Raw genomic sequence first — 20,677 nt, 5'->3', positions numbered from 1 at the left:
TCCGCGCAGAGCGGGCTGCAGGGGGCGGTGCCCGGGCCTCGGCCAGAGCCCCGGGTGGAAGGGGGGGCGGCGCCAGGCCCCGGCAGGCCGGAGCGGGTTGGTCGGGCGCGGGGAGGCGGGGCACAGGCCGGCCCGGGAGGAGGCCCCAGCGGAGAGCAGCGGCAGGAGCCGAGCGGGACGCGGCGGTGGCAGCGGCTGGAGCGGGCTCCGGGCAGCGAGGGAGCAGGGGACGGCGCGGGGCCGCGGCTGACGGTAAGGGCTGTGCGCGCCCGGCCGGCGCTTCTCGGAGCGGGCCAGGGGCTGAGCCCCGCGCCGGGGACGGGAGGCAGGAAGCGGTGCCCCGGCCGTGCAAGGGCGGGGGCCGGGCTGAGCCCAGCGGGGAGCGCGCGGGGTTGGCCTGGTCCGTTGCGGGAGTCGCTTCCCCCCTTTGTGTGCGGTGGCGGCCGGAGCCCGCCCCGGTCCAGCCCCTGCGGCGATCTGCGCCCGGTCCTGCGCGGGGCTTGGGGGCATTCCAGCGTGTGCGCTTCCGAGCGGATTCCCTGCTGGGCAGGAAGCGAAGCCGCCGCTGGGTCCCGTCCCGTCCCCCCACCCCCACTGGAGCGGCGCTTATTTTCGCCAGCGGGCTGGCCTGGCTTAGCACACCGAAGCGGGTGGCACTTCCTAGGTCAGGGTACGGCGTGTGGGGTGTGCGCATGGCAGGATTCCTGGGTGCTGGATGAGAGCAGTGCGACTTGAGCTTGAACTGTCAGCGCTCCAGCTCTTATTTGTGCCCACTGTGAGCAGCCTGTGCACATCCACGTGAGATGCGGCCCATTGGTCTGTGTCCCCTTCCGCTCGGAGACCTCTGTAGACACAGTGCGTGTGTTTCTGCTTCCCTGTGCACTGGTGTTAGAAACTTCTTAACAATAAACTTAATCTTGCCTTTAAGATGGGAGTTTTATGGAAAGAACTGTGCTTTGTCTTGCCTTTCTTTCCTGGTGAGCTCGGAAGATGCTCCCTATATAAAAAACAAACAAACAAACAAGCAAAAAAAAAAACAAAACACTCTTAGACTTAGTAATAGAACCAGGGTCATGAGTTTAGCAAGTTTGTATGCAGAATTCTATAACAAACGTTTTTCCACCGGAGACAGCAGCTTGGTACTGGCATATACGACTTTGGAAACCACATTGCTTTCTGAGTTTTAATCATGGTATTTGAAGGAAGAATAGTTTTTGTTAAGTGTATGGCAACTTTCCTGTTTGGTTTTATAGAAACAATCAAGTAGTTCAAGAATTTTGGCCCCTAAGTGGGAGGAAAAACTACCCTTGGTTGGCAGATCCCTGCCTCCAAGCTATGGATTGATTGTACTTTCCTTATGTTGTGCTGTCAAGTGTAAGTTTGTCACTGCCCCCTCCCCCCCGAGTCTTACACCTAGCTGCTTTCCTTTCATAAGTGATTTCAACCTATGGGTGACCTCTTATCTGACTTCCAGAGGAGGATTCCAAAGGGGGATTACTTATACTTCCTCTTAATAGAACAGAAAGACACTTAGGTCTGGCTGCAGTATAAGTTGGTTTAAAAAGAAAAAGTCCTGTCATTTATCTCCAGTATGGGTCTACAGCCAGTTTGTATGCAATATTTTATAGTATGTCTGATTAAGTTTCAGAAGGGCATTCCATGCTGGAATCTGAGATTGATCATTTGTATGTATATATTCGAACTAGTTCATTTCTGGAAGCCACAGATATTTAAACTGCTTCATCCAAGAATAAAACTTTATAAATTGTGTAATGAATCATAAACTGATGAATTATCATAAATTGTGTTGTATATTTTATTAACTTTTTTTTCTTTAACAAACCGGCATCCAAGCAAGCTGTTTCCTTGCTTATTTCTGTTTAGAGCATGGTAGCATCACACTTCCACTGTAGATAACTGAAATTTGAATTGCACCTTGTAGACACCTAGTGGGGAGAAGTTAGTTAAGCAAATATCCATTGCTAAACTTCTATTTCAGTTCTCTCAGTGCATTGCACTGCATCCCTAAATTTGTTGATCTGTTCTGCTGACAGAGCTAAAACATGATGATTGAAGAAAGACATTTCCTGTGATAGGCAGATTTTCAATGCATTTTCTTTTTCCCCTGAATGGATTGGGGAATCTTTGGAAAGAAACGTCAGAAGAATGCTTGCATAATAGAAACAATATCTTGTGTGTTGTTTATCGGGGGTGGGGAACGGGTGGATTTTTATCCTGACGATATGTATGTATTTTGTGCATACGTGTGAACATGAGCAAATTGAAAAAAGTCTCCCTCCAAATTGAAAAAAGTCTCCCTCCAGCCTGGCAAAGATTGAAAGCAACATTTATTCATGAGGGTGGCTGTCAGATACATTTTCCTTTTTAGTCAACAGAGGAATGCTGCTCTGGGAGGAAATGCTTTGGTGCCATGGGTATGGGTGCCAGAACATTTATTTTTTGGGTATGAGGAAAAATACTTAAAAATTGGAGTGGAGGACGAGCTGTAGGAACCCCTAGCAATCTAATGTTGAATTTTTAGTAAACGACTTTAGCTCCAGGCATATCATACAGTGAATGGAATTCTGCCCAGACTTAGAAGTGCATGTAACTCTTATTGATTCCTATCTTCTCAAACAGAACACAAAACATTAGAATCCTTCTTCAGACCCTTGTGCCCTGTTCTTCTCCATCTGGCACCTGACTAGTCATTCATATTTTCTCCCTAAATACAGCAATGTTTCTTGTCAGTGATATGTGTTTTTTCCTACGTTTAAACTCCCCTTGTTGAATAATACTTAAGGCTATCTCTTAGCTATTTATTTTTAACTCAGATGTATTGAAGAGCTGTGCAAAGATGATAAACTAGCTTAAAGTAGTAGAAAAAAGCGCAGACCTGAATAATTCTGTATCAGAAGGAACAACAGGAAAACAAAAGGCCCGGTTTAGTGGTATGTCAGAAGAACTTTGCACTGGCTCAAGTACACAAGAACAGCCATACCAAGTCAGACCAAAGGTTCATCTAGGTCATTATCCTGTCTTCCAGCAATGGCCAAAGCCAGATGCCCCAGAGGGAGTGAGCAGAATAGGTAATCATCAAAGCTGTGTCTACATTTGCATTCCTCTTTCAAAAGAGGAGTGCAAATGAAGGAGATTGGAAATGCAAATAAGACACTGATTTACATATCTGGTGCCTCATTTGCATATTCTCCTTTCGAAAGAAAGAAAGAAAGCAGTGTAGACAAGGCTGTTTTGAAAATAAAATCCATCTTCGAAAGAACCCTTCTTCCTATTTTGTTTCCTACATAGTAGAATCTTCAAGAAACACAGAGCTTCTGTAGCAGCTGCTACATTACCCTCCATCCCAGTTACCCAAGGGATGCATAAAATCCTTGTTCGTGGCTAATTTCTGGCAGCTATTCATGGTACCCGGAGACTAGAAGTCCATTGTAATTGGACCCACAAGGAGTTATTGGAGCCACACTTACACACAGCTGGCACCTCAAACAATGACACCAAGGTTGTAGATAGTGTGCTGGAATAGAGGTGGTTGTCACCCAGGAATAAGGGTTTCTGCAAGGTTTTGGGTAGGTTGACAGCTGCCATTTTGTCCTCCCCTACCAAAGTTCCTTATGTAAAGCCCAGCCACTCTTTGTACAGAGTATATGGCCTTAAAGAGTGTAAAAAGTAACAATTAATGGGAGCTTTAGGTATTAGTTCAACTGCATGGCAATGTTCTTTTCAGGGAAAAAGTGAATGGTGCCACTGGTTGCTTTTTTTTGTCCCATTAAGAGGTTAAATAGACTATCTTTGTTCCAAACAGAGTTGGATTGTCCCGCTATTACGTACTTACTCATATTACCTAACTCTTTTAGGCCATTTATTATGCTGCAGCTTACAAGTTTTTCACTGGGACATTGAATAATTTGCACTCTTATATCTCAACACTGCAGTTCAAATTATAATTGGAAGTAAATAAATGTGAAAGGAATGACGATTAAAATAACATTGAAGATGATTCCTTTGGTCTGTATAGTATATTTTATAAGTTATTTTTTCATACTGTTTTAACTCCTTGCTTTCTATTTAGACTTTATAGGTTTTGAAAGTTCAATCATCTCTTTTGTTGAGCAATTTTAAGCACCCATCCTTTCCAACCCTTCTCAACTGCTCCGTCTTAGCTGGTGGGTGTGTCACTTTCAGGTGATGAATAATATTCTTTACCACTACAAAAACACATTGAGGGGGAAGACCCTCACCTAACTGCAAGCACAAAGTCATATAATTAAAGAAAAATTGAGAGAGGGCAGGACCACTTCTGACTTATTGTGCAGAGTGTAAATATTAAAGGAAATTGTGGTAAAGGGGACCAAACTGTTGAAGGGAGGGAAGCTCGCTCAAAAAACACAGTTTGTCTCCCCGGCTGTTTCTCAGACACCTTCTCTGACAGGGTAAGTGGAGGCCTGTGTGGGGTTACAGGGAAATTATTCTGCACATCCTCATTCCCTGCTGAAACCTTAGAGGAATACCCTCAATGTGAGTTCTGACCAGGTCGTGACTTACACTAGTGGGTTCCCATTCTGTTCCAGCAAATCTTCTGCGAAGAATGGTCGGTGCCATGGGCTAGCATGGATGGATTCCTGCTGCCAGATTAAATAGTGTGCTGAAGGAAGAAGTGTGGTGAAGCTAGTTCTCTGCAGGTACCCCAATAACCATAATGCATGCCCATCTGTCTGAGATACGGCAGTACACAAGGGCAGACCACCTATTTGATTGAAGGATTTTAAGTAGTCTCTTTTGACCAGATAAGATTTTGGAAAATTAACATGTGTGAATGACCATAGGTTTAGTGTAATGTTCACCCTCTTTTGGGCTTCTCCATAGGAATGTCTGACCTGTCCCCCCATTTTGGGAAGTATGTTTTGCATATATGTTATATGCAAAATGGTTTGTCTTGTAAAATTAAGCTTAATGAGGTCCAAAACAATGTCACGAATCTTGGTTTCTATTTTTTCTTTTTCTAGGTACAGCATGTGTGCAGAACGTATTAACAAAAGATTGAAGACACATGGATCTTCTGTGGCAAATGCATCAGAAGGAGGTGTAACAGTTTGTAAATTTCAACTAAACTTGAATTCTTGGTCCCAAGAGTGCCAAGAAACTCAGAAAAGGAATTAATTGGAAGAATATTGATCTGGACTTAGAAGTGGAGCACATTCTTCTGACTCATAAATAAATAAATACATAAGTAAAACATCAGCAACATAATACCAGATCCTGGTGCTCTATGAATCTTTGGAGGATTGTATTCATTAGACATTGCTATTGACATTTTAACGATCCCATTTAGTACATTTTAATCTGTTTGTACATAAAGATTAATCTGGACAACTTGAGTTTTGCTATTGTTTAGTTACATTATTGAACATTAAAATATTTGCCAAGATGAGTGCAGAAGGATACCAATACAGAGCTTTATATGACTACAAAAAAGAACGAGAAGAAGACATTGACTTGCACATAGGGGATATATTAACTGTGAATAAAGGTACCTTAGTAGTACTTGGATTTGGTGAAGGAGAGGAAGCAAAGCCCGAGGAAATTGGTTGGTTGAACGGCTGTAATGAAACCACAGGGGAGAGAGGGGATTTTCCAGGAACTTATGTAGAGTATATTGGACGAAAAAAAATTTCTCCCCCGACTCCAAAGCCTCGTCCTCCTCGACCCCTTCCTGTAGCACCAAGTTCTGCAAAAGCTGAAGCAGACAGTGAGCTGCAAGGTTAGTGGTGATAGTTCAGTAATTTTACTTGTGACTTTTTTCTCTTCTCAGGTTTCTTTCTATTCCACAGTTTTCATTTAAATATAAGTTTGTGTATATCTCAACCTGGTAAATATACTTTAATCAGCAAGACATGGAAATCCTGTAAACATTTAATATGGAGAATAAGTAGCTATTGTTTAAGTTTTAAAAAGCTGCTGGAAGTCTTTTTTCCATTTTTGGCACATCCACTTCACTAACAGGACTGCCTGGCTGCTCTATCAAAAAAAACAGCTAAACAGAAGCACAGCAAACAGAGGTGCCCAGTGTCCCAAAAGACCCTTCTGTCGACGGAAGGCTCACCGGAACATCAAACTGGCTTTTCATCGACAAAGGTGTTCTTCCTCATGGCGAGCGAGGTGCAGCTGTCCACAAAAGTTCAGAGTTCTGTCCTTGGGAATCTGGATGCTTTGCGGGTTTTGTCGACAAAACGACCAATAAAACCCTCTAGCCTTAGTACTTTGATCACAGGGACTTAGACCACGAGTAAAAAAATTGAAAAGCATCTATATTCCATTATTAAACTCTGGTCTTAAAGTGCCTAAATCATTCTTTTTTTTTAAAAAAAAAAAAAAAAGTATTTAGCTGTCGAGTGGGATTTTTAAAATCAAGTCTTTGAAAGTACTTATGCTTTGTTCTGCCCATTGTTGTGATGCCTGATCCCTGCATGGGCTGCCCCAGACTAGGCACTCGGCTTCCCCAACGCTATGGCCCCATCTACACTCGCAAGTTCTTCCAAAATATTTTTCAAAAGAAGGGGGCTCTTTTGAAATACCCAGCAGACCATCTACACACAGAAAAGTTCTTTCGAAATTAAATCAAAAGAACGCGGTGCTCCTTTCAAAAGTGCTCTTCTGCTCCCATTTCAGGAAGAGCACTTTCTTTCAAAAGGTTCTTTAGAAAGAAAACATGTGTAGATGCTCCACGAGCCCTTTTTGTGAAAGAGCAGTCCTCATGGCGGCTGATTTTTCGATCCTTGGCCTGTTCTTTTGAAAGCGTGAGGAACACGTGGACACTCTTTCGAAAGTGCAGATCGCTCTTTTTTTCCACTTTTTTGTGTGTGGATGCACTCTTTCCGGAAGGACTTCTTTCAAAAGATTGCTGCAGTGTAAACATAAATTATATGACCAGAGTTTTGGCATCTAGGAACAGATTTTCGGAAGTTGGGCAACAACTTGACTAAGCTACTCAGAAGAGAAGTGGTGGGAAGAAGAGCTTAGCCATGAGAGGCAGGGTTTTGACATGTGGGGCACATGGCTGATGGGCCAGAAATAGCCACTGCTCCACTCCAGCTGTGAATCTTCCCCTGGAGTTAGGCACTTAAGAGGCTGATCGGGCTTAGGTAGCCTGTGCTGTAACAGCCAAAACACTCTCTCCTGCTTGTGTTTGAAAGCTGTCTTATGCTTGCCTTGTGCCCTCACTGCCTTTCTGTGTGTGCTTTGTTCCCCCTGTGCCTATTGGTACCCTGCCTTTCATCTTCCCGTTACAGGGCCTGGCAGGTAATGGGTATTAGTGTCTGAGACTGCCTACAGGATTGGGCCCCACAGGTGAGAGAGGTGTTCCCTGCCTGGTTTAAGAATACTATTTTGGTGCCTCTTGAGCTTGGACTTAAGCTAGGGCTCCTCACACCTCTTTAGCTGTGTTGGCATGTAGGTGGCTTGACTAGGTGCCATGGAAAATTTACTGTTGCTGCCTATGAAAATGTCATGGTACCGAAATAGTGAAGGCACCTAAAGAGGTAGGTAGATGCCTGTGTACCTCTAAGTATCTTGGTCCCAGCTCCCATTGATTTCAATGGATTCTGGGAGTCTAGAAACTTTAAAATCCCATTAGAGACCTTTCTGTATATTTTTTGGCATCTAAATACTTAATCTACCTCAAAGTCCAAAAAAAGCACAGAGGGTTTCACTGAAACAAGACTTGTAGGTGAAAGGAGAAATATAGCCCAGTTATAGTATGGGATGAAAATGAGAACAGAAAAGTTAACAATGTGTTTGACTTTCAGATGGCTAGTTCTGGTTTAAAAATTGCTTCAGGGAATGGAAGACTTGTCTACAGGCCAAATTAACATGGCAGCAGGCCAAAAAGATTCTTCCCAGGATGATAAAGTATTGCTCTGCACATCTCCACAGTGTATTTTGAATATATTAGTTCTTACCAAGAAACTTGCTTGTCTGTATTTGGTCAAGTTAACATTTTCATTGCTTAACAGTTTGAAATCCCATAAATCAAAGAGAGAGACTGGTGGAGGAACTGGAAATAATGGCATCACTTTCTTTAGTGTAATAGACTGCTTAAGTTTGCATGCTTTTTTTGTTTTGTAATTTGAGCCCAGTGTCTACAATGATAGTTTTAGTGGGCATATCAGAAATACAAATGGGATTTTTAATGTTTACCTTATCAGTATCTTTAAAAGTAACTTTCATTTGTCAAAAATTAAGAGAATTTTAATAATCTAATGCTTTTCTACACTTTTTATTTTTGCATTTTTCTCATGTTAACTTTCTAGTCAGTTTTGCTTTTCCAGTTTCCATGCACTTTACCAGAGCTACAGTGTTTGGGCCAGATAAATAATTGCACATATTGGTAGTCCTGTCAAAATTCGTAGGACTACCATATGCATAAATTTACTCTTATTTGCAGCAGGCCATTGTTCTAGTTAGTTACATGAATATTAGGCCTCTTCATTTTGCCTGTCTTCCTTCCCCTTTCTCTGAATTCAGAATGCATCTGGTCTGGACGGGGCTGATTTTTCTTTTGAAATTTATTTATTTATTTTTAAGTGCATGTGGGAGGATTGTGGTTGGCAAGTGAGGAGAGAGAGACAAGGTGCTGATTCAGTGCTGGTCAGGGCTGTGTTACAGAGAACCAGCCTTGCCTTATGCCACTGGCCCAGAGTTCCTGACCCTGACGTGAATCGGGTGTACAGAGAGAAAAGGGAGCATAGGAATGCTTCCACTGTAAATAGCACAGTGACTTCCACTAGGAGGGTGTTGTCCAGGGCAGCAGGTATTACCTCTTAACCTTCTGCAGCCTCCTGAGGTTTACACATTTCAAAATCACCTTAGCAGGCTGGAGAATCTGTGACTTTAAAGGACACAATCGGTTCACATTTTATAGTTTAGGCAAGTGATTGCTTTTTTCTGCCCTGCAAATCCTTGTCTAAATCCCAAATTAACAGGTTACTTGTAGCCCTGAGAGATTCTCTAGACTTTTGGCTCCACTCTCATCTGTCCAAATGTTGTATTCTTAGAATATAATTCATGAATATCTGAATTAGTTTGCTGAAGGTGGATCTTAAACAGATTGTGTGGTGTGAAGTTTCATTAATTTATAGAAATGTTTTCAGATTTAAATGTATATGCTAAGTTGTGCTCCGTTTTTAAAATTGAGGTGGGCAGGCAGACCAGAATATCACATTTGTCATTCGTTTCACTTTTTCTGTTCTAAAAAGCTCAACTACTTCCCGTTCAATTTTGAATTATCACATCTGTTAGCAACGAACTCGCTCAAAGGGCATGCAAAGAGTTAATAGTCATGAGGCCAGGCCGTTGAGCGTCATCACAGAAATTCAGCATAGATTTTTAAACCCTCCATTCTCCATCCTGCTATAAAAGTACTAAGCAGCAAGCTAAACAGATGATGGCTGTCATAGGGTACACTCATTACAGAGAGTGCTCTTTACACCTTCCTCTGGGGATCAGCCTGGTTTGGTGCAGTCTTCTGTTGGTTACTCGCTCTATGACCCTTCTTCTGTCTCTTCTTGACTCGGCAGTTTTCTTTGTGACTCTGTCTTCCAGGCAGATTACTGTATTTTCCCAGGGTAACTGAGTGCCCCTAGGCCAGCTGGCATGTCCAACAATCCTCCACCACCTCCCAGGAGCTGGTAGGGGACCCTAGGCCTGCTGTGTATATGTGATCATTGGTCTTGAAACCAAACATGAGCAGCCAAGATCTGTTCAGCTGTACTTTCTGCTGTTTCTGTGGGCTCTTCCTACACCTCCTTGTCAGTCATTCTTCCCCCCCGACAATTCCTCTGGGACTGATCCTTCTTCCAGGGTTAGGATCCTAGGGCTTCTTTCCTTCTCTAGGTTTTTTCCCCACCCCCCTCCCCTTTCCATTTCCATAGAGTGACTCGAGACTCCCTCTTTGCAGCCTTGGCTTTATGCTGATTTGCCTGCTCCTGCTCTTGGTCAGCTGGCCTAGATGCTCAGTCAAGCCTGGTGCTCCCACTTTGGGCAGCCAGATACCATAATTGGCCTTTCAGGCCCACATTAACCCCTTCAGGGCCTATGTAGGGAGCACAATGCACCACAGTGATACATGGAACAAAGTGTTGGGACTTGCTCATCCTGTCAATGACCAATGGCAGGATGTAGTGTGTGGCAAAGACCCAAACAAAGGGAGACCAAAATATACCTAAACATTAAAATGCGGTAGGATTCATTCCTTTAGTATGATTTACTTCAACATTGTTCATTCTTTCTGGTATAAATAACATTTAGCATTAGCAATGTTGGAGGCACTTTGTGTGGAATGCAGGTACTAACATGAGTGCTGGCTTTCCTTTGAGATGGTTTGACATCACGGCTCTATGAAGTAATACTCTTATGGCTTGAAAGCCGAGCTATAGTGATCTTGATGAAGCCCTCACAGATTCTGTAGGTGCTGGAAGACCATGTAGTTCTAAGGTTCCTGTACACAAAAAAAAGTTGATTTGATGCTCCTGTTGGTTTGCAGCACTGCAAATTGAGGGGAACACTACATCACTACTTTCCGCTGGCAGAGGCAGGAGGAATGAACAGAGGAACCTACTTGTAGGGGGAGAGAAGGAGAAGCTGAGGGCTCCTTCCTTCATTCCTTTTTTTGTGGATGAGTCTAGCCTCTCCTCCAAGGTTGGGAGGAAATAGATGATATCCCTTCCGAACACCCTGTGGCTACATCTACACTACAGAGATCTTTTGAAAGAAACTCTTTGGGTGTGTCTACACGGGCACAAATCTTCGAAATGGCCATGCTAATGGCCATTTTGAAGATTACTAATGAGGCGCTGAATTGAATATTCAGTGCCTCATTAGCATTAGGACACTTCCGGCCGCAGTGCTTCGAAAGTGATCGGAATAAGGCAATTTTGAAAGGGGCGGGTCCTTTCAAAAAGGACCCCCGTGTAGTCACACAGAGCCACGCGCTTTCAAAAGCAGGGCTTTCCAAGCGCCACGACCAGAAGTGTCCTAATGCTAATGAGGTGCTGAATATTCAATTCAGCGCCTCATTAGTAATCTTTGAAATATGGCTATTTCAAAGATTTGTGCCTGTGTAGACACAGCCTTCTGGAAGATCTCTTCTGAAAGAGCTTCTTTTGAAAGAGTGTGTCCACACACAAAAAAGCGAATCAAAAGAGTGATCTGCTCGCCACACAGCCCCAATTCTTTCAAAAGCCTGGGCCAGGGATCAAAAATGAAACTGAAGACTGTTCTTTCGAAAGAAGGGCCCTGGAGATCGTCTACACACATTTTCTTTCAAAAGAAGCTTTCGAAAGGGAAGCGCTCTTCCTGGAACGGGAACGGGAACGGAAGAGTGATTTCAAAAAGAGGGCTGCATTCTTTTGATTTAGTTTTGAAAGAATGCTTTTTGTGTGTAGACGCTCCAGGGGCTTTTTTGACAGAGTCCCCTTCTTTCGCAAAATCTTTCGAAAGAGCTTGCTAGTGTACTCGTAGCCTGTGTGAGTGGGGAAAAAAAGAATCCTGCCAGGATAAGGAAAGAGGCTTTATCTTACTTAGTAGATGTATTTGCCAGTTCGATGAAGGCTTCTAGGAAGGTGTCAGAATGGCTGCTAGTGCCATAATGCTGTTTGTAACAACCTTAGAGTTGCAAACTTCATTTTTGAAATGACTTGCAGTGCTGCTGTAACCAGAAACATGGCAGTACAATGTTAGTGGTGTTGTACATCTGTGGCTTCATTATTCATGTTTGTTCAGCTTACAAATCTAGGCATTTTTCTAACTGCCAAATCAGCCAATGTCTCTGAAAATGAAGTTTACTACCAGTTACGTGATTAACGGAAGCGAAGCTTCTGCAGTGTACACCCAGCTGAAGCAGAACAGAACATGGCTTGCTTTCACAGATATAGTGGCTCTACAGTGCCAATAGTAGTTAAAAAGGAAATTGGCTTGGCTGGAGTGGGAAGGCGTCACTTTAGTGACCACAGCTTTTGACTGTAAACCCACATTTATATTTGGTTAGTTGCAGTTTAACATTTTCGAAAACTGCATTTAATAGATGAAGAAAGTTGCCTTGCCCAAGTGCTTAGTTTCTGAACTATTAAATTATATAGGCTCTTTCAAATTCTTCTTTTAGATCTTTTTGCTTTTTTTAAATCAGGAAGAAGCAATATGGAAAGATTTCTTGCTGGTATATAAAATGACTGAGTAAAAGCTCTGTCTGCACTGGTTTATGAGACACTTGTTGGGTGGTTTTTTTTTTTTTTCTTTTTTAGGTGGAATTGCTAAAAACAAAATGTACAACTTACTCAAACTGGGTATACAAAATAGCTACATATTTTGGCCGTACAGTTCTCTGAAAATTGTACAAGCATTCACGGAGGTGTGTTTAGTATTTATTCGGTTTTGGTCTTGATCATCTGCAACTTAGAGAGGCTAATATAGTTGTCAGGTCCTTGGCGCAAAGCAACAAGGCCAAGCAGTTGTGTTTGTGGTAATGATTTTAAAAGATAAGCAATGACATTCATCTTCCAAAAAGCCGCTTTTCATATTGTATTGTTGGCTTCTGATCTCAAAAAAGGCTCTTGAGGGGTGGTCTTCCACACCTCTGAGTCAGAAGTGCTCTTGTGAATCTTGTTTGTTTATTCTCCAGAAGTGTGCGGCCTAAATGCAAAATGTTTTTAGAAGAACAAATACTGGGGAAAATGTCAGTTTTTCCATAGTTACAGGCATTTTTGTAAACCTTTTCTCCTTAGGATCAAGGCATTTGGTCAATGTGATTATATAAAAGACCTCTTATGCCAAAATTCTGGCTTACACTGTGTGTGCATGGGTATAAGTCAGAGCAGATTTTGCTTCTTAATGAATTTCTTTGTGGAATACTGTTGAATAATTGCCCTCTGTTTCCACATTCCATAAGCTCTGCAATGTAATAAAAACCATAAAGACAAATGTCTAGCACGAAAGAAGCTCCAGTCTGCAAGTGACCCATTCTTGCAGTTAATGGGAAATGCTGAACAGATAGTTGTCAGAAGACATTGTCGTCAAGTGTCCTTTTTAGTTAGTACAAAGTGTAATCATGCTTCACTTTGCACAAGCATCGTTTTTGTACATGAATATGGAAATTGTCGTTGTAGTCTTATAAGAAAAAATCCAAACCATGGGGGGGTTTTTTGTTGTTTTGTTCAAAGCAAGAGGAAGGGCTCCCTAAAATCTAGTACTAGAATTCATCAACTTTTTTTTTGCGCACGCTAGCATAACTGGTAATTGTTCAATGATCAGAGATAATTTTATATGGAACTGGCTAGTTTTCAAGTTATGTTTCTTTTATCTCAGGAACAATAGTGATATATTTGTAAAATTTAGCTTAAAGTGAATGTTAAACAGTAAGGGTCGGGCAGGTTCATGATTGCTAGCTGATAGAGGGAAGTGAAAGTGCTAATACTGCAAAATCCCAGGTTAACAAAGAAGCTATGTACCTGTATTATGGTATAAGCAATGCTCATCTATTTTGTTCTGCAGTTCTTTTAATGTTGCTATTTTAATTGAATCTGTACCATTATTTAGCTAATTATAATTTGTTTTAAATGCACAAAATGACTATTTTGACTAATCTGTAAGAGATCTTCATCCTTGTGTACTATTCATTCACAACTCATAGTACCTCCAGATTTAAGATGCCAAATGTCAAGTGAACTCCTCCTCTTAATTGGGATCACCTGAGTCTGTTCTAGCATCTATAATTCATGGCTGTCTGAAATAGACACTAGACAAATAAATGCTTTTCATTCAGGTTTCTGCATGAGAAAATTTAAAACTTTGAGTTTCAGCAACACATGGTGTCTTACAGCTGTTGAGTACATGCCAAGAAAGAATAATCCTGTACCACCAGCAAATAACCATACCCACTTAAATACTTACATGGTGCCAATTACACATCCAAATATTTTTGCGTGAAAGAACGCAAATGTTAGAAATACAGCTGGCCATCAAATCTTTCACATGTATATCTTTCTCCCAAGCTGGTTTCCATGATACATTACTGTGAAATCAGCGGGTAGACTGAAATCTGAAGGATTATTTTAATAGCTAGGAATGAGAAGGACAGTTTCACAAAAAATACTTACAAATAATGAAGGGCCTTATGTATTCAGAGTATTTGCAATACTATGGTCATTATACGGAAATTGACCTGAACTTCAGAACATAGTTGCATTATTTTAACACACACGGGAAGAAAACATATAATCCTAGAATTAATTTAGTAATGTAATTGAAATCAATATCCTACTCTTTTGTTGTTAAGACTAGTTCATTTGCACATATTACTTTCAAAAGAATTATCAAAACTCTGTCCTAACTTACAAAATGCTTCTTTTTACTGCAGCTTCATGTGTATGCATTAAATTTGCCTTCCTGTATTGTTGTGTTCAAAGTTAAAATACTTTAATTGGCATAGTCCAGGAAGTATGATATGTCTATACTTATCTGTCTTGTGATGATTTACCAGGAGGTACAACTGCTTGTACCAAATCAACTTCTCTTTGTCATGACTGATATTTGTAGTCCCCAATGTAGTCTGGAGTCGTATCACCTGTATGTTAGTCTGCAGTGTCTTGGTTTGACCCTTATTACAAAATCATTTACGACTGGATGCTATCAGAACCTAGTAATCTGATGGTAATAGTAGTAGTAGGCATCCTTCAGTCTGCGTAGACTATGGATCGCGCCCTTTAAAGTTTCAATTGAGGACTTCATTTACAGCGTCTATTGTGACTGTAAAGACCCACACGAGAGTGACAGTCCTTGCTGCATCTCTTGCAGATGTAGTGGGTGTCTGGAAAGTCCTTATTGTGCTTTCTGTGCGCTCGCTTCTCCTCTGCTCGCTGTCTAATCTGATGGTAATAAGTGTTTAGGAGCACAGGCTTGATAGAAGTATTTATTTAAATTCTTGAACAGTTACATGAAATGTCACTTCACCAGATATTTAAGCCTTTATTTTGGTTTTTTTTAACTGAAATGGTAAAATCCAAAACATAGATATGTAAACTTTGAGTGCAATTTGAATGATTAGAAACTTGTTGTAAAATGGACTCATCAAGGGAGAATAATAGGAGTTTTAAAATTACGTCTTTTGTAGAAATCTAAAACACTCTGGGGATCTGTCTTTTGTCTCCATTGTTGCCTTCTTCTGTTTTTGATTGTGCCAGTATCCGTTAAATGTAGCTCTTGTCCATATAGTGCACTATCCCGTCTTTTTATATGGGGATGGGGAGAGGGCTAATAATGGTAAATGGGAGACCCAAGTGAAGCCCAATGTCTTTAATGCGGGTACCATCGCTGACTCACCTAAGCGGGAAGGAAAAAGATCAAACTCCTACCTCCATAACCCAGAATAAAGTTCCATGCACTAGGAAAGGTGAGTCCTCGAGTTCAAATCTTACCTCTTCTAGTTGGTGTGTATGTTTCTGTGCATTTTTGCTTCCCTTATTAGTGACTAAGAATTTGAATTCTAACCCTGGAAAGCACTGCTGAATCCCCACTTCCATTTTTAAATGTTCGTAAACAGCTTATGCAAAGTCACGTAAAGAAGACAGGAGCAGAGCCCAGACAGGTGACTAAGGTGACAAGACTCAATCTTATCCATTGCATGTAATAGCTGTCAGTATGATTGTACCCATCCCTAACTCTAGTCCTCTCCCAGAAATAAGAGTGGACTATCAAATAGTTACGTAACCCTCTGGAAAATATGTGTGAAGTCCAGCTCCTATGCCTGACAATGAATAGAGTAAAGATTGAAGAGTAAAGGTCTAATCCAGAGGGCTAAAAGTGAAGGTGTTCAAAACTTGTTTCTGACCTGTGGTGGGGGATGAAATGACTGCATGTGACTGACACAGCGAGAGAACCTCTCAAAAACATATTTGATAAACAAAAACTAATCCTGTAAATTATGGTGTGAATCACCCCAATGCATTTCACATTACAGTAATTTGTGAAGCATTTTACTCCTGGAGTTAACCATTACTGTGTGGTATGCCTCCTTTTTGGTGCCCATTCAGTCCACAGATGTGAGCTTTGTGTCATCTCCTTTATGTGAGAGAAGGGCTTTTCAGCCCAAGCTGTAAAACGTATCCTGTTGGCTCTGGGGCTCCCTGGTCCAGTTTCTGGTGGTGGTCTTCACCAGGGACATGTTGAGGGGAATGTTTCGTAGGCGCAGGGAGTGAAGTTGGAGCTTCTGCTGGGATGCAGGTATGCACTCTTCTGCTGCCGCATTTTCTGCTTGCATCCAGGAGTCAGAAGTCTGAGGGGCTTGACTTCGGATGGCTGATAATTGTCTGTCAAAAATATGTTTGAAAATTGGGTTTTTGACTTCAAAAATTATCATGGAAAGGTTTTGTTCCTTATGGAAAATTCTGGTACTATGTCAAAAAGCTGTGAGTGGCTAAATGCCAAATATTTCAATTGAAATAGGACTTGTAATTTCAATACCTTATGCACCCTTTCTCCTCTGTGGGCCAGCTTTTCTGTCCGACTGCATCTGCCATGATGCAACACAACCAGGCAGTCCTAGGAGATGCACTTCTCCACAAAGGGAGAAGGTGGTAAATCACAGGGTTTATAGCTTAGTTGGAGAGCACAGTCATAGAGGAGAAAGGTAGCAAACGGCGCCCAAACTACACCACACAAGAGACACCTTGCACTACTTTCAGTGGAAATGCTTAATTTTTTTTTAATATTATGGTAAAAATGCAATTTTTCTCAGAGGAAATTGACTTTTTTTTAGACTAGTTCTAGTGATACGAACTCCTTCAGAAGTTCCCCTCTGCTAACAGATTGTCATCAGTGCTAAATAGGAGAGATTGCTCTTGGTTCATTTACTTTCAGTAACTTTTAAACAGCAATAAAATGTTATAGACATGCACACTTTACTGCAGCATGTTACATCCATTCTGATCTCTTCTGTCACTGGATTTTTGGTGAGGGCAGTGAACACCAAGCTCTGCTCCCTCAGCCTTGGGAGCTGTTCCCTGGAGGTCCACCAGACTTGCATAAAAATATGAACCAATTAACAAAGAATAACTCCATATAGTGATAATTAAGGTTGCATCATATTACAATAGCTCAAAAACCTCAAACACTAAAGCAAGAAGCTAAGGTGAAAGATTCATGAAGGCTTTTCCACATTCATAACACCTACAGCACTGTCATTAGTGCATCCCAAGTGCTCCATTGCTAGGCTTTTGTTTCTGTTGTTGCTACCTGATGGAGGAATAAAAAAAAATCTGCGTTATTTAAAGAATTAGGTCCACATTGCCTCTGGCTGGTGAAGGGCTGTCACGGATTATAGCTCACTGTTTCACTGAGTTGGTTGGTGCTGGCCCTGTAGGCTTTTCCAGCTCCTCATACCAGCTGGCACTGGTCTCCCAAGAAACATGAAATGGCTGGGGAGGGGCAGAGTAAACTGTGCTGTGGCCATATCCTTTCCCTGCCTCAACCAGCCCCATATATGAACCAGATATGGGGGTGATGCAAGGGTCAACTGTGCTTAGTTTGCAGCAGTTGAGAGCTCCACCACACTGGGGAAATACTTAGCTAGCCAGATCTGGTTGCTTTCCAGTTCAGTTTATTATGCCTCTCACGGCCGTGCAGGCAAGATCTGGTCCTTCCTTTTTCACTTCGTGTTTATTTTACTTATTTGCAATGTACTTTTTCCCTGGAGAGAAACTTCAGAAAATGTCTTCTCTTGACATTTTTGGGGCAAGTTATTTTGGGTAGTTTGGAGTGGATTCTGTACAATGGTTTGAATTCAACTTCAACTCTGTTCCTGCCAATCCAAATCTAGTCAGTTGTTCTAAAGCCAAAATAACATAGTTACTCATTAGCCTACATAAGCAATTTTCTTATGAAAAGCAAGCCTTAGCGAGATTTTTTTCCAGCCTAAATCTGTTCTGAAACTTAAATTCCCTTTGTGGTCTTTGCTTTCTGGCCTGCTAGCAAGAGAAAGTGTTGAGGAATACACATTCTGTTACACAATGGTAAGTAGCAAAAGCTTGCTTTGTATCAAATATCTGGAAATAAAGGACCTCTGTTCATTCAGTAAGCGGTCCTTGAGGGCACTGGGGTTTCTTGAGTTCTTTTTGCACCATTGTATTTGTAATTTATTAGCATTGGTTGAAGGATTAGCCTGCATTCCCCACTGCTTTTATGTGCTTCTGACTTCCTCTTGAGTTCAAACTTAGGGCTGACATCTACTAACCTTGTCTTTGTTTAATCTGTGTAACTTGCAGTCCCACATATAAAGAGCTAAATTTTCATAAACTTATTCTTATTGGGATATTTTCTTTTATGTATAGTAAATCGCTGGGTTAATAGCATTTACCATGGGACATTTTAAGATGCCCTGCTTCTTTTGAGTTGATTATTGGCTGACAGTAGAATTCAGTCAGTCTGCAGAGCAAAAAGATTTGCACCCATCTATTGTGTAGGGTATTATTTATTGTCCTGGAGTGTGCCAGTCTAACAATTAAATCTGAAAATATAAGATGTGGTTTTCAAACTTATGCAAAATCTGACAGCAAAAAAGAAATTGGTAAGTCCATGATTTAAAGATAAGAAACTTTGACTAGCATTTATAGCTTAGTGAAAAGGGGAAGACAGTTATAGGCTGACATGTTTTTTCTCCAGATGTTTCCTCCAAGACAAGTCTAGGGTTTTATTATGACATGGTAAGAGCACACCAACTAAATAATGGAAAGCAAAGAAGATTCTTATCTTTCTGTTCTAAATAGCTCATCAGTCAAACACAATGGTAAATAATATGTCGAAACATTCGGCTGGAACGTGCATGTGCTTGGTAAAAAGATATAAGCAGTTTCTCTTCCAACTGAAGAAATGAAATGCTTTATTCCAAAACCTATCAGATGCAATTAAAAGCTCTTTTTCACACTAGAGTGTTTGTAAATGTTGCACATGAAAGTTGGGGTTGGGGTTGGGGCCATTTGCTTGTTTAAAACAATAATAAAAAAAGATATTGTAGGCCCTGATCCTTATTCTAACTAAAACCCACGTTGACTTCACTGGGAGTAGGACCCTATTTTGGTCAAGGATTAGCAGCATTGGGACACATCCTGCCATCCTTAATCTGGTTCAACGGACATTTTTGCCTCAGAAGTATTATAGGATTTGGACCACCAATAATATAATTATGCCAGCTTTGTGGTGTAGAGTCACCACATTTACAGTACACCAAACTAGGTATAATACCATACACTGCATACAGTAATGTAAAGGAAAATAATTATTCTTTATCCTTTCTGAGACTTTAAAACCAGAAGGGACCATTATAATCATCTAGTCTGGCCTGCACCATGCAGGGCACAGAATTTTACACAATAATTCTTTTCTCAAGCTGATAACTTTGGGAATGTGTACAAGTGCCTGGGCTGGGCTTGGCCTTAGAGGCTGTTTAATTGTGGTGTAGATGTTGGGCTTGGCCCTCAGCCAGGAATCTGATCCCACCCCTTTATGCAGTGTCCTGGGGCCCAGAGTCTATCCTGAACTTGAATGTCTACACTGCAATGAAACGGCCCTTTAGCCCACCCTGTGAGCCCAAGTCAGCAGGCACAGGGTTTTATTTGTGATGCAGACCTACCCTTAGTCATCTGTTTCTCCTCTATCTGATACACATTTAATGGATTTGATGTAACTTTTTCATGATGCATATATCCTGTACAAATAAATACTTGCTGGAGTCATAATTGCCACCAATTATGGTCCACAAACTTAAGTTTTTAGTTACAGTTGATGAGTAAAACATGTCACTTTATAAGCAGTTCCTGATTAGCCAAATTGCTGTCACATTGTTTTCCAGTATGTTTGCTAATTAATATAACTAAGAGAGATCCATAAGCCTGGATAACCTGGCAAGAACACTTAGTATCTTAGGGTTCACTGACAACTGAGTAACAAGTATGGCAGTAACTAGGGTTTCTTTTAAGTGACGAAATGAAATGGCTGTGATTTAAATTTAATATGGTATAACAAGAACATATTTCTGTGCTAGAACAAACACGCAATTTGACAATTTTCGTGTAGGTGCATACATAGAATGTATCTCGCACAGAAGACTAAGCTTAAAAGATTAAGGGTGCAGAGTCAAGTGCGCAGAAGATAACTGATGTCAGAACTAAAGCTGCCTGAGCAATCTTAATTTAGCCCTGTTCATAGAATACTAGAATTGGAAGGGACTTTGGGAGGTCATCAAGTCCAGTCCCCCTGCACTCATGGGTGTACTGTTGCTGAACAGTTCCTTCCCTGGATGGCTCCCAGGCCCCTGACTGTTGAGTGAATGAGTGAGGCTGGTGACACCTGATTCCTGCAGGCACAAAGTGCAGGGAAGTACTGTGTGCACAGTCTCTTTCTGAGTTTGTCTGCACAGTCCTCCTTTTGTCATTATTGTGGAAGCTTATGACTTGCTGGGTCTTTGGTGTGTAAAGAAAGGGTACGTAGAAATTAAAATGTCTGGGGGTGAGGGAGAAGAGAAGGGGCAGCAAAGGACTTGTGAGGACCCTCCCGTATATTTCCACTTTGCAAAATGAAGGACGTATGAACATACACTCTTCTGGGGGGAAAAAAGTTA

At 41.5% G+C, this 20,677-nt stretch overlaps 1 protein-coding gene across 1 annotated transcript in view; it reads left to right on the top strand.

Moving 5' to 3' along the window:
- The first annotated feature begins 158 nt into the window (after window positions 1-158).
- Window positions 159-20,677, top strand: part of PIK3R1 (phosphoinositide-3-kinase regulatory subunit 1) — a 74,543-nt gene continuing 54,024 nt past the window's right edge. Inside the window, exons 1-2 of the mRNA XM_074995481.1 lie at window positions 159-252; window positions 5,025-5,779. Of these exons, the coding sequence (XP_074851582.1) occupies window positions 5,446-5,779 (334 nt within the window). The 5' untranslated portion in view covers window positions 159-252; window positions 5,025-5,445. The remainder of the gene's footprint in view (window positions 253-5,024; window positions 5,780-20,677) is intronic.

This window comes from Carettochelys insculpta, chromosome 5, assembly GCF_033958435.1.
Source record: "Carettochelys insculpta isolate YL-2023 chromosome 5, ASM3395843v1, whole genome shotgun sequence".
NCBI lineage: Eukaryota > Metazoa > Chordata > Testudines > Carettochelyidae > Carettochelys > Carettochelys insculpta.
This window is presented reverse-complemented; position numbering and strand designations above follow the sequence as displayed.